The sequence below is a fragment of the Polypterus senegalus genome, chromosome 1 (assembly GCF_016835505.1).
Source record: "Polypterus senegalus isolate Bchr_013 chromosome 1, ASM1683550v1, whole genome shotgun sequence".
In the NCBI taxonomy this organism is placed as follows: Eukaryota; Metazoa; Chordata; class Cladistia; order Polypteriformes; family Polypteridae; genus Polypterus; species Polypterus senegalus.
Window position 1 is genome coordinate 204,744,863 of NC_053154.1, and position 14,162 is coordinate 204,759,024.

Sequence of the window (14,162 nt, forward strand, 5' to 3'; positions counted from 1 at the left end):
CATGGACCAAACTAAGTGACGTTATTGGTGGAAAATCTGTCCCGTTATCACCACTGACCTGTCATGTGACTTTTTGTGAATGATTTAATCTGCTTGTGCTCCAGTTGTACAGATATGGAAGCAATATAACATTCTTGAATCTGCCTAATCTAATTTAAGTTTGTGAGTGGGAAGGCAGGAACTTGCCCTGGATGGACGTCAGTCCATTTACGGGACTCACTCACACAGGGTCAATTTAAAGTCTTCAATTTACCTAATATAAGTCTTTTGAGGTGTGGCCAAAAATAAATAACTGAGTACCCCGAGAAAAATCAACATAAATATAGTGAAAGCAGGCAAAGTCGACAATTACAAAGTCTGAGCATTGATTTCAAACCCAAGACACTGAACCCATGAGGCATCAGTACTAATTTACTGCACCACCATGATGCCAACTTGTAATTTAAATGCCAGCTGGGATTTCATTACATTGTCAATTATTCATAGAGTTAAGTTTCTCATTAGATGCTTCCATTATCTCTTTGGTGCTGCATGTGTTATCTTCGTTTTTCTCAAGGTTAACACTTTTTCCAGTGTCAGCAGAATTCTGCATTTTTAGATATTGACACAGACTGCTGCTGTGCCAGCTAGGAAAGTACTCCAGCAATTTAGGATTTTAGGCACCAACACTCTGTTTTTGCTGCTCCTGTTGCAGCTCTAAGCCTTGCTGTTTTACCAGCTTCTCCAGTTTGTATCTGTTGCTAGGCTACTCTACACACTAATCACATGATACAATACAATACAATTTATTTTTGTATAGCCCCAAATCACACAAGAAGTGCCGCAATGGGCTTTAACAGGCCCTGCCTTTTGACAGCCCCCCAGCCTTGACTCTCTGAGAAGACAAGGAAAAACTCCCCAAAAAACCCTTGCAGGGAAAAAATAAAAGAATTCTTGGGAAAATCCCCTTTCCAGGTAGGTTGGGCGTGCAGTGGATGTCAAAAAGAAGGGGGTCAATACAATACAATACACAGATCAGAACGAATCCTCAACACAATATAAAAAGAAAAATTTTACAAGTATGGGCCAGAATTTAACAGTAGACGATATCACATAATATGATTTGGACTTGTTTAGAGTCCTAGAGACCTCAACCATCAAACTGCCTCCCCCATTTGGCCATTCCACAGCTGAAACATTTCTTGATCAGCAAATCTGATGAAAGAACCCCTCTACTCCACGATTCCTGCGATCCTTCATCAGGGATGACTTTACCTTAGGTAGACAAAACAACTTGGCAGGTGGGCCATGGCACCAAGTGCCACATTTGTGTACAGAGAAGAGAAACAGAATAGGTGAGGGTTAGTATCCAATTATACCTATCATGTTACTTATGCTTTAGTGCTAATTACTAACAACAGAGATGTATTCTGTATAGTTAATCAACAGCTCTGGTCAGGATATGCTAAACTGAAGTAGTGAGTCTTCAGCTGGGATTTAAAAACTGAGACTGAAGGGGCATCTCTTATAGTAGCAGGCAGACCATTCCACAGTTTAGGGGCCCTGTAACTAAAAGCTCGACCTCCCACTGTTATTTTATTAATCCTTGAAATCATAAGCAGACCGGCATCTTGAGATCTTAATGTGCGCTCAGGTTTGTAAGTCATGATAAGTTCAGACAAGTCGGACCTCGTCCATTTAATGCTTTATATGTTAAAAGGAGGATTTTGAAATCTGCCCTAAACTTAACCGGGAGCCAGTGTAAGAATTTAAGAACTGGAGTTATATGTTCATACTTTCTTGTTCTTGTTATAATTCTTGCAGCAGCATTTTAGATTAACTGGAGGCTGTATAGAGAACAGTTTGAACAGCCAGTGAACACCGCATTGCAGTAGTCAATCCTACTAGAGATAAATGCATGAATTAATTTCTCAGAATCCTGTTTATTTAGAAAGCGCCTTAATTTCCCAACATTTTTAAGATGGAAGAAACATGATTTGGACAACTTTGTAATATGTGCTTTAAATGACATGCTAGAGTCAAAGATAACTCCTAGATTGTGGGCTGATTCAGTAAAATTAATGGGGATTCCAACTGAGTTAAATGATGAGAAAATATTGTTGTGATCAGCGTCATTCCCTCCAACAGTTAACATCTCTGTTTTATCTGTATTTAAAGACAAGTAGTTCTCATCCATCCACTCCTTTAATTCACTGACACAACTAACAACATCTGAGAAACTTCATTTGATCTAAATGAAAGGTATAACTGGGTGTCATCTGCATATGAGTGAAAATTAACATTATGTTTCCTAATGAGAGATCCCAGTGGAAGCATGTAAAGTGAAAACAGTAAAGGTCCCAGTACTGAGCCCTGCGGGACACCATATCTCACTTTTGTGTATAATGATGGAGTACTGTCAGCACATTTCTGTACATATTGGAATTGATTTGATAAATAAGAACTAAACCAAGTGAGCACAGTGCCTGTAAGCCCAACATCATTTTCTAGCCTGTGCAGTAAAATAGAATGGTCAATGGTGTCAAATGCTGCACTTAAGTCTAACAACATAATTACAGTGGAGTTTCCTTCATCAGAGGATATCAGAATGTCATTTACAACCACGTTAGTGCTGTTTCTGTAATATGACCAGTGCGGAAACCAGACTGGAATTTCTCAAATAAATTGTAACTGAAGCTGATTGGCGACTACTTCTTCTAGTATTTTAGAGAGAAAGGGTAAATTTGAAATAGGCCTATAATTATTTAGTATGTGTGGGTCTAGGTCTGACTTTTTAAATAATGGTTTAATGACTGACACTTTTAGTGTTTATGTTTTGTACGGGGTTCCCTGTCTTATGTTTTTTGTCTTTTTCATTCTTTTTTCAGTTTGAATTATTTAAAATGTTTATTTTTCTTAATGTTATTCTGTTCATTTATCAAATAATTAATATGCTTAATGCATTATTACTGTTTCTTTAAATGTCTGTATGTTCTCGGTATTTTGTGGGTGGTTCCTCAAAAGTTGGGACCACGTGTCCTTCACAGTTGAGGAACTGCAGCCAGCTGTATAAAGGCTAATGGGTAATGCTGTTCTTCGCCATTCATTGTATGTATTTAGTGGTTGGCGAGTGTCTCCTTTTTGCTATCGCTTATTAATTTTGTTTACTGGCTTTTTGATATTATAATGTTCTATTTTTGGTTTATGATTTCAGGATCTTGTATTGGGATTTTGTTTGCTTAGGATTGCCTTTATGGAGCTGCTTTTACCTTCTTTTTGCTCTTTTGAGTTTTTTTTTTTTGCTGTTTTTTGTGAATAAATCTCCTTTTTATAAATTATTTTTGTTGTCTTGCTCTGTACTAGGCAGGGGTCGATGGTTTTACACACCCTGTATGGGGAATTTGTGAGTATTTTGAAACATTTCAAAGTATATATTTGAATTCTAAGTGTTAAGTCATCTTAAACATGTGTAAGCCCAAGCCAAACACTTAAGTGGAAAGTTGGCTGTGTTTTGGTGCACCTTTTGTGATCAGGCTGGGGGATTCAGGCCTGCTGCCCCAGCTATTTTTGAATGCCACACACCTCATAGGCTATTTGGGTGAGTGAATCACAACATTGGAAGGGGCAGAGGGAATGAAAAGGCCAGGACCAGGAAGAGAATCCTGAGAAAATGATCAGGATCAGTACTGGGAGAACAATCAATAGCAACAGCATTTATTTAGGTATCACCTTTATTTATATATCACATATGCTTTACAAGATGTCAAAGAGAAAAGTTACAAGAAAAGAAAAAAATAACATTAGGCAAGAATATTAATGAACAAGTAACAAAGAAAACACAAATGAATCTATATGATTGTATAAAGCAGGTAAATATCAGGTAGAATAGTAGTGCCATTATATACCATGTCATGATGCAAGTCCAGTGATTAGGTCAGATGGCCAGGAGGACAGAAAAAAACACAAAAACAACTCTGGTTAAGATGGAGAAAAAAAAAAAAAAAATCTGCAGGGGCTCTAAGGCCAAAAATCCACCCAGCCCCCACTGGGCATTCTACCTAACACAAATGTTCTTAATTCATTCCTTTTTGTTTCTAGGCTTCATATGAGAGGATTCGATGAAACTGATCTTGTGGACAGCTGTGACACCCACCTTCATTTATTGAAGCCTATCAATTAAACCACATAAGGAAACTAACTTGTAGATCAAAGCAGGTTCAAAACCAAAGACATAAACTGATAAAATAGGTGGCAAAAAGGTTCCAAGAGCTTACCACAAAGTTGGATATTGGAATGACCTACATGGAAGCAATTTATACAATTACACCATGATGCAATAGAGACTGACCACCAGGAGATTGTCTTTAACTTCATGTCAACCCATGCACAAAATGGTGGAGCCTCTTACAAAGCAAAATGGAGTCATAGGAATATTAAAAAAAACATAATACATTTTAAACTTAAAAGTTAATTTCATGAATGATTTCTGATAATAAAAAAACATAGCTAGGTTGTTTTAATTTCTATAACAAAAACAAGTTCTCTTCAGAATAAATTTACAATTGCAGTGGATTCATAACAGCAATAGCTACTATATATAGCTACCTTCTATTGTGAATAGATGACACAAACAAGGCAAAAAGGGTTATAGTCCTCCAAAAAGAACCATAAACCAGTCCAGACCCTTACTTAGACCCAACTTACAGATAGACTTCACCCCTGCAGCCTGACTGAAAAATACACAGCAAGCTTTGGCCTATGCAGGCCCAAAATAGGGCTTGGTTTTTACAGTTAAAAGTTCAAAATGTACAAAAATGCCCTTTAAGGGAGAGAAAACCATAAAACTTACAACTTGAAAATACATAGGAAAATAAAGAATATTTCCATCCATCCATTTTCCAACCCGCTGAATCCAAACACAGGGTCACTGGGGAGCCAATCCCAGCCAACACAGGGCACAAGGCAGGAGCCAATTCCGGGCAGGGTGCCAACCCACCGCAGGACACACACAAACACACCCACACACCAAGCACACACTAGGGCCAATTTAGAATCACCAACCCACCTAACCTGCATGTCTTTGGACTGTGGGAGGAAACCAGAGCGCCTGGAGGAAACCCACGCAGACATGGGGAGAACAAGCAAACTCCACGCAGGGAGGACCCGAAAGAATATTTTGGAATGAAAAATGTATTTGTATACACAAAGAGAAGCAGAAAATACGTCAAGGCAAAGCAAAATATAAAAATAAGGCAAAAGGCGTGTCTCAAAAGGCAAACCAAAGCTAATGTAATGTGTTATCCAGTATCCTTAAAAACAGAAACAAAAATATCCATAAACCAGAAAATCAGAAAAGTACTCACAAAGAACTGCAATCCACAAACTCCACTACAATCAAGGCACCTTTGAGGGACCTACTTTCTGGCCTGATGTGTACAGGCTGAAAGTGGTCCCTCAGCAGTGATGTCAGGATGGTCCTGCCTCTTTGGGTTACACCCACAAAACACAAAGAATATAGCCAGGAGACAAGTATCGATAATGTAAAATTACTAAATAATACCAATCTCTCTCTCTCTGTATATCTATACTAATAAAAGGCAAAGCCCTCACTGACTCACTCACTCACTGACTGACTCACTCATCACTAATTTTCCAACTTTCTGTGTAGGTAGAAGGCTGAAATTTGGCAGGCTTATTCCTTACAGCTTACTTACAAAAGTTAAGCAGGTTTCATTTCGAAATTCTACACGTAAGGGTCATAATGGTCGATAATGGTCAACAACGTCCGCCATTTTGAACTTTCTTATTTATGGCCCCATCTTCACGAAATTTGGTAGGCAGCTTCCCTGCACTAACCGAAACCGATGTATGTACTTATTTCGGTGGTATGATGCTACTGTCACCCGCCATTGTTTAGTGTTTTGGATACATTTTTACCTGATTATTTCCTTTACCTTTCTATGACATTTTTCCTGTTTTATCGACTCATCCTTTAGATCAGGTACTTTGAATAAACAATGATTATCTTTTACTATTCCTCATGTCTGCAGTTTGTCATCTAGACCTGATCAGCTTTCAAATATACAACCTGCTGGAGAGCATTATTCAGTATCATTAGATTTCGAGCATGGGGGGATCATTTTGGCGTCTGGAGCTGGCACCCTTTGAGTTACCAAAGTGGCGGCACTCATTGTCCATTGCATGGCATGGTGGGAAGGGTGGGTGGTTCCAAAATGTGCACCCCTTGAGTTACCAAAATGGCATCTATCAGTGTCTGGCTCGTGCGTCCCTTAACTTTCATAAACAGCACCCCTCGGGTGACAGTTCCTTAGTCAGCCACCTAAGCTGTCTAATAGATTGACTGGCCTGTGTGTTGGGGCCTAGCCTTGTTGAATTCATGTTTCCTTCACCTGTTGCCACTGTTCCAAGAAATGTTACTCTCCTGATATTAAATTTATCACTGTTATCTCAAATGTATCTATGTGAAATATGCCTTAGTAAATTCATTGCTTCCTGCTCTTTTTACCAATGTCTGCAAGAGGTTTACAGATTTGATATTCAATTCTATTAATATTATCTCAGAGAAGCATGGTGGTACAGTAGTTAATCTGTAGCTTCACAGCTCAGATAACATTTTTAGTCACAGTAATCGGTGAAGCATATTTTGTAGATGCTTTCTTAGCCCATTGGGACACTTAAAAGACCAATATTCCATTATAATCCAAACAAAACTAGTTCAGTTTTTTCTATCCCATTGATTTCGTTGTGTTTCTCCAAGATAAGCGAGATTCCTAAACGTTTCCACCAACTCACGGAAATCAAATTCAGAAGGATTCTCGTATCACTACTTTCTAGTTATCGGTGAGGGCGGCCAGTTATCTAGTGATGTAGCACATCTTCCAGATGTTGCAACTTGGCATTATTGGTACCTGAAACACGATTAATCCTCAACACTGAAAGTTCTAACATAGTCAGGTTGAGAACTGATGTCTTCTTAGCATCAAGATACAGAGAATCTGGTGATTATAAACAGGAGACCAAAGCTGATTTGAATGTTGCAAGGGAAAATAGCCTTTGTTGTTTATAATTAAGAGAGAAAGTCGGGGTAAGGTGCAACAAATGAATTTACATGATTAATAAAATTGTGTCAATGAAATGTATAGAAGATGTAAAGGTAGCAAAACCAAGCCAAAAGACTGCAACAGTGTGATATTCCCAAAATTTATGAGGGAACGTGTCCTAGTTTGATCAAGAAGGTACAGAGGGGCTGCAGTCAGCCACATAGTAAATCATCTTTGAGTGTCAATTAAAGTCTATGTGCAAATATCAGTTACAGGTTTCTTGTCAAAATGTGTTAAAAATGGAGGACCATGAAAACAGAAGGGCTGTGGTGAGATCAGTTTGCCAAATAGACTGAATGGGCAAAAGACAGTGGGAGGCTCCATGCAATGTTACATTAAAGGCTGCCACTAGCATTGGCTGTAAGGGCACTGAGTTATAACTTTTTTTTTAGAGGATATAAGGAGAATAATAAAGGTAACAGAATATTACAGGATTTAATAACCAACCTAAACTGGGAAAAGATTAAACAGAAAAACGAGGAATACCTTAGCTGAGCCCCAGGAACTAAAAGGCTGGAGACCAGAAACATCACTATGATGCCATGCCTGTTGTCCCCCCTCAATGTCTTCAGTCTGTGTACCCATCCTTTATTGCTATTTTAAAAAATAATGCTTTCAGCTGATATGAAACCCAAATACTGTCTGTTGGGTGGTAACGCAGGAGATCTGCTGTTATAGCCACTATAAAGTATGAGTGAGAATTCACCACACTGCCGAGCATGTCAGTGCACAAGGACTTCACAATATCTGCAATATCACAGCCTGACAGCTAGCAGTTGCACTCTCATGTCTGCCTGTTGGCACTGAGGCGTGCCAACCCAGGCACATGGCTATGCAGTGAATCACAGACTTGGCCAGTGGGATCACAAAATGATCTGACATCAGTGATACCACCTGTTGCACAAATGCACTTGGATGGTTCCAACTTTAAGTGTGTGAGTGTGAATGTAAATTAGGATCAAGATAACGTATATATTTAAATGTTTTGTTATGTTAAAGACAAAATGCTAAAGTGATGTCAAAATGGCAAATAAAAAATTGATGGCGTAGGCTTAGGATTGACGCCACCTGTGCTGCAACGTTATATGCGTCTCATTCATACTTTTTGTTCTTAATCAATCATACAAAATGACATACTTCAAATTTCCCATCTGTTTTATACCATTATAGTTATTCATTTTTCAGCACAGACAAATATTTTGAACTTAGGGACCTTGAGTTGTTCAGTGTTTTATTGCATGCAGCAGATACTGTGTTTGAGGAAATGGTGGTATTCATTTGGTACAATTCAAGTTCAAAGTGTTATTTTTATTCTAGTTATTTTATTGTAGTCATGTTCTTTTCATTTAACATTACTTAGGTCCTGCACAGAAATATGGAGAGGTTACATTTTTAATATCAGAGAGCTCTACACAGTTTTTTGCAACAATCTTATGTAATTCTGTGTGTAGGTTATATGCATGATCATTGTGACAATCAACCACCACATGCTATTATTAATTTTACTTATTTAGAATATTTTATTTTCATATCTGCTTGATTTTTTTGTCTCAGGTTTCTTTTCATATCCCAAAGACGCAAGTTTTAGTTTAATTTGCAGTTCTAAATATGGGTATGTGCATGAGTGGGTGCTGCCACCAGTCCAGGGTTGGTACCCACCAAGGCCTACTAAACAGGCTGCAGATTTCCACATCTATGAATTGGACAAAGCAAACATAAAAACTTAGGTTCTGTTATTTTATTCTTTTCCTTTACTATATAAAGGCTACTTAAACAGACTCTTAATGATGTTTTGTCTGCTTGTTCAAGGACACCACATGGATATGTTTAAATAAACCATAATTTCAAAACTATTGTGCAAATCTAATAGCTGCACACTGTGAGCAATTAAATGATTATTCGTTGTATTACAGCTTCTGGCAATAACAAACTTGATGAGATGAAAATGGAGCTGAATACTAATCTACACATAAATTACCTACTTTAGACCTACTGGGAATATATATATACAGTATTGATTAAAATGTTTTTATTTAAATAAATATATTTGTCATAGTGACTCAGTGGTGCAGTTATTAGTGAAGGTTCCTGTCTGCTTCAGTATCTGGGTTCAAAACATATTTGATCTTTCTCCCTATGGAGTTTGGTCACTCTCCTGGTGTCCTCATGAGTTCAAGACATGCTGATTTGGGTGATGTTTGGCATCCTGATAATGTAATAGGCAGGAAAAGTAATTGGATAAAAGAATTGTTGCTATGTGTATACATTGCTTTTCTCTTTTCTTTTCTTACTTCACTGACCTCATCTTTAATTGAGACTAGTCATTGAGTTTGTAACAATCACCTTCTGACAGGGAAGTGGACAATGTCAAAAGGTATATTAGCATTAAAAATATTCTGTCCTTGACCCCACTTCGCGCCCGCCAATACTTGAAAGATACCCAGATGATAGTTAAACTGATTAAATATGCAAGTCTATTGCAATCCAGAATCCAGTGTTTATAATTTACATGAAAGGTGACTGGGTGCTCATTTTGTGATCGCTTTTTCCCTGGATGCCCTCCCCAGCCTCCCTACCCACAGTGGCCAAACTCTTAATCCCCTGTACGATACACATACAAAAAGAAAAGAATATCAAAAAGAGAATGATTAAGTATAGTCCGGTCTTACAGTACAGTTGTATGATGTGGAAAAAAAACCAGACATCAGGCAGATATGGCTGCTTTCTCACTATCCTGAAGAATTTAAGAGTGAGTCCGACTCACCAATGTGAGCACCTGGAGAACCACTGGGCTATATATCAGAACCCTTGCCTCTTCTCAGGGATTCGCAATGCTGTTTCTTTTCTTCTGGGTGGCCACCCACAAATAGCAGACATCCCTAGGTGAAGTTTGATCTCGCTGTCTTCTTAGGCTTAGATAGATGAGCTCCTTGCCTTCTGCTTCTCTTTCTTTTCCTCTTGGTCAGCCGTTCCCGCTGAAACGTCCCAATTCCTGCTTCGGTCATCATAGAAACATGATGCCTGCCCTAGGCAGCTGGAATTCTTACCAGCTTAGTCGTCAACTATAATGCCTGATGGAATATCCCTTTATCATCATCCACTCCCTATAATATAGTAACAGCAGTCAAGAAAGCAAACCCGATTTTAGTGCTGTGTAGGCTTGGTATAAGTTGTTTAAATTCAGTGACTTTTATTTCAGCTAATCTGGAACTTCAGGTTTTCCAGCTCCTCACATATTCTGGTTCCTCTTTTTTCCATTACATGATCATTAGAAGCTGGAGGATGTTCAACTAATGCTGAGTACAACTTAAAATGCTAGTCCACTATAAGCACATAGATACACACATAAGCCCATTCAACCCTAACATGCACATCTTTGAGTTATGTGAAGAAACTGGAGCAGCTAGAAAAGTGCACATTGATAAAGACAGGGCAGGCAAACTACACACAGAGATGCCTGTGCCTCAAACCCACAGCTCTGGAGCTGTGATACAAAAAAGTGAGAACACAAATAACAAAAAAGAGAAGTCATTATTAAACGCTGCAGCATCTCTAGGCCCTGTCTATATACCAGGGTGGCTTACCCACTTACCCACCTCAGAAATCCAGCAAAGCCTTTTTCACCTCCTCTGCCTAATACAATACATCTCAGGACTCTTTCTGCCGCTAAACATTTCTTTCAACTGCAGGTTTAACAACATTTAAACTCACTCCCATAGCAGACCCACTTCAATTTTGCTACAGAATTCCCTTTAATTGCTCCTTGTTTTGGTCATGTAGTGTATGGCAAAAAATGAGTGTGGGCACCTCTCCACACAACTAATTTTGGATGTTTCAGCTGCACTCCTTGTTAACAGGTGCATAAAATGAAACACATGTCCATGCTTTCTTTATTGACAAACATTGGCAATAGAATGGGTCATACCGAAGATCTCAGTGACAGTGAGACAGTGGCACTGTCCTATGATTCCACCTTTAGCACAAGTTACTACATGAAATTTTCTGGCCCTGGTCTAAGTGCTATTGTTGTTAAGTGGACAAATTTGCGAGCATCAACAGCTCAGTCACAAAGTGGAAGACCACACAAACTAACAGTTGAAGTGGGTAGCATGTAAAAATGCCCTATCCCCTGTTGCTTCACACAAAACAGAGTTCTAGTCTGCCTCTGGAAGCAGCATCAGTACAAGACCTGGGCTTTTCTTTTTTGTTCTTTATTTCACCTTATACAATTTCTTGTATTAGGAATTTGTTAGTTTTCACATACCCCTTGGGGTCAGAGTGCAGGGACAGCCATTGTACAGCACCCCTGGAGCAATTTCAGGTTAAGGGCTTTGCTCAAGAGCCTAGCAGAGTAGAATCCCTTTTGGCAGTAACGTGGACTCAAACCAAAACCTTCCAGATACCGGTGCAGATCATTAGCCTCAGAGCCACAACTCTACACTTACAGCCTAGCAGTTGCATACAAGACTAAGAACACTATGTACAATGAAAGAATTGGCTTCAGTGGTGTAAACAACACCAGCATTGGAGTCTAGAGTGGTGGAAGCATTTTTTCTGGAGTGATCAATCACACTTCACTATTTGGCAGTCTGACGGTTGAATCTGGGTTTGACGGATGCAAGGAGAATGCTACCTTCTGTACTGCCTAGGTCCTACTATAAAGTTAATGGTGGATGAATAATGGTCTGGAGCTGTTGTTCAGGGTTTGGTTTAGGCCTCCTAGTTCCAGCAAAGGATACTGTTAATGCTACAGAAGACATTTTAGTCATTTGTACACTTTAAACATTAAGGCAGCATTTTGGGGGAGGCCCTTTTTCCTTTCCAGAATGTATGCTCCTGTGCACATGGCCAGGTCCATAAAGATATGCTTTGACAAGTTTGGTGTGAAAGAACTTGGGTGGCCTGCACAGAGGTCTGACTCCTTATTGAACACCTTTGGGATGAATTGGAATGATGACTGCAAGCCGGAGTCTTCTTGTTAAACATCACTACCTGACTCCACAAATGTTTTTCGGTGGAATGGGCACAATTTCCCACAGAAACACTCCAAAGCCTTGTGTAAAGCCTTCCCAGAAGATTTTGGCGGTTGGTTTTGTATTGGAATCATGATAGTAATGCACAAGGTTTTAGAAAGGTACGTCCAAAAAACTCATATAGCTGTGATGATCAGGCACAACAAACTTTTGCCCATTGAGTTTAAATGACTGGCTTCCTGATCTGGGGTCATGTGCTGCTACAAAATGGATTCTATGCATTGAATGTCCAGGTGAGCATTCATTGGTTTTCAGCTCACATGCACATAGAGAGGCCTCCTATGACTAAAGGAAAATGAAACCTGTTTTGATATTGTTAGAGCGAGTGGCAGACTAGGTGGAGTCAGTTGTTAGGTATGTTACATTACACAACAGATTTTATGAGAGTGTGCTGCTGACATTGGACTGCCTCCAACTTGCTAAGATTATATAAATGAAGGCTAAGATAGAAATCTTTTAGAAAAGTCACATAAGATAACATGGCCTTCATTCTACCCTTGCCTCATGTGGGTCTCTTTCACCCTTCGTTGGGGCTCTTCAATTTTCTCTATACTGATCTGGTGAAGTCCTCATGTTCTCAGTATAACCAAATGTGAATATTTTTTTACTACATTTTTAATTTGAGAGATTTACTTCACATTAATCTGTCTAATGTCCTTTCTTTTTTAGGAGTGACAGGGTTGCTCAAGATTGATGAAAATGGAGAAAGAGAAATGGATTTCTCTCTCTGGGATATGGCAAATGTCACTAGAGGAATATTTCAGGTAAGATCTTTTCATTCTCATTAGAAGGACATTTGTGTGTATGCTTAACTAGGAATGTACACATAGCCTTTCAGCTACAGTATTCTGTACTTGTTATAATTTTTTGAAATGGTGTTTTTTTTAATGAAGACATGTTCAGTAATGGTAGGCTATACTATCATTTTATTGCTTATTTACTCTTAACTGTCCAATAATAAATTAATTTGTGTAATGAATAACTGCAGTTGCTTACCTGCTCTGCCAAAATTGTTTGGAAACCTTGTCATCATCCATGCAGCTTAGCAGACAGTAGCTTACTGAAGAGACTCAGTGCCTTTTAGAAGAACCTGTGCAAACTGTTAAAAGAAAATGGAGTTAAACTCCAGTGCTTTGTGCAAGTCATTGATTAAAGGGATTATTTGAAAAAACACTGGTGTAGCATCTGTGAAAAATGGATTGAATTGCTTTGGGGCTGCATAAAGAAATCAAAGTGCTGCATAGTAATGACATTACTGATAAATCAAATGGAAATGTGTTGTTTGTAAAGAGAATTTATATTTGAGTTTCATACTACGGTACCAATAAGACAGATTTCAATCTTTGTGACCATTTGAATTTTTTCATAAAGTCCTTGTTTTATCATGTAAAAGTGTTTTTTTTTTTTTTATTATTGCTTTATTAAAATCAAATAACATCCATCCATTTTCTAACCCGCTGAATCCAAATACAGGGTCACGGGGGTCTGCTGGAGCCAATCCCAGCCAACACAGGGCACAAGGCAGGAACCAACCCTGGGCAGGGTGCCAACCCACCGCAGGACACACACAAACACACCCACACACCAAGCACACACTAGGGCCAATTTAGAATCGCCAATCCACCTAACCTGCATGTCTTTGGATTGTGGGAGGAAACCGGAGCGCCCGGAGGAAACCCACGCAGACACGGGGAGAACATGCAAACTCCACGCAGGGAGGACCCGGGAAGCGAACCTGGGTCTCCTAACTGCGAGGCAGCAGCGCTACCACTGCGCCACCGTGCCGCCCTATCAAATAACATTCCATACAAATAACTCAAGTTTTACAAAAAAAGGTTTGAAAAAAATCAACCCCCACCCCATCAGCCATCAGAGTAAAACTTTAAGCTAGTAAAAATATGTAAATACGTAGATAAATTAATACATGAATAAAGATAAATAGAGTAAAAGAGGAGTGAGAACCTGCTTCCTCAATTTAAATGCTTATTCTAATATGTTATTGATTAGATCCTGCCAGGTTTTGAAAAGG

The 14,162-nt window shown here is 38.9% G+C and overlaps 1 protein-coding gene across 7 annotated transcripts in view; it reads left to right on the plus strand.

Annotated features, from left to right (window-relative positions):
* The window catches only part of LOC120538223 (atrial natriuretic peptide receptor 1-like), a 369,768-nt gene that overhangs the window by 275,409 nt on the left and 80,197 nt on the right, over window positions 1-14,162 (plus strand). For all 7 annotated transcript variants that reach the window (XM_039767680.1, XM_039767685.1, XM_039767703.1 and 4 more), the window contains one exon: window positions 12,803-12,897. In XM_039767680.1, the coding sequence (XP_039623614.1) occupies window positions 12,803-12,897 (95 nt within the window). The remainder of the gene's footprint in view (window positions 1-12,802; window positions 12,898-14,162) is intronic.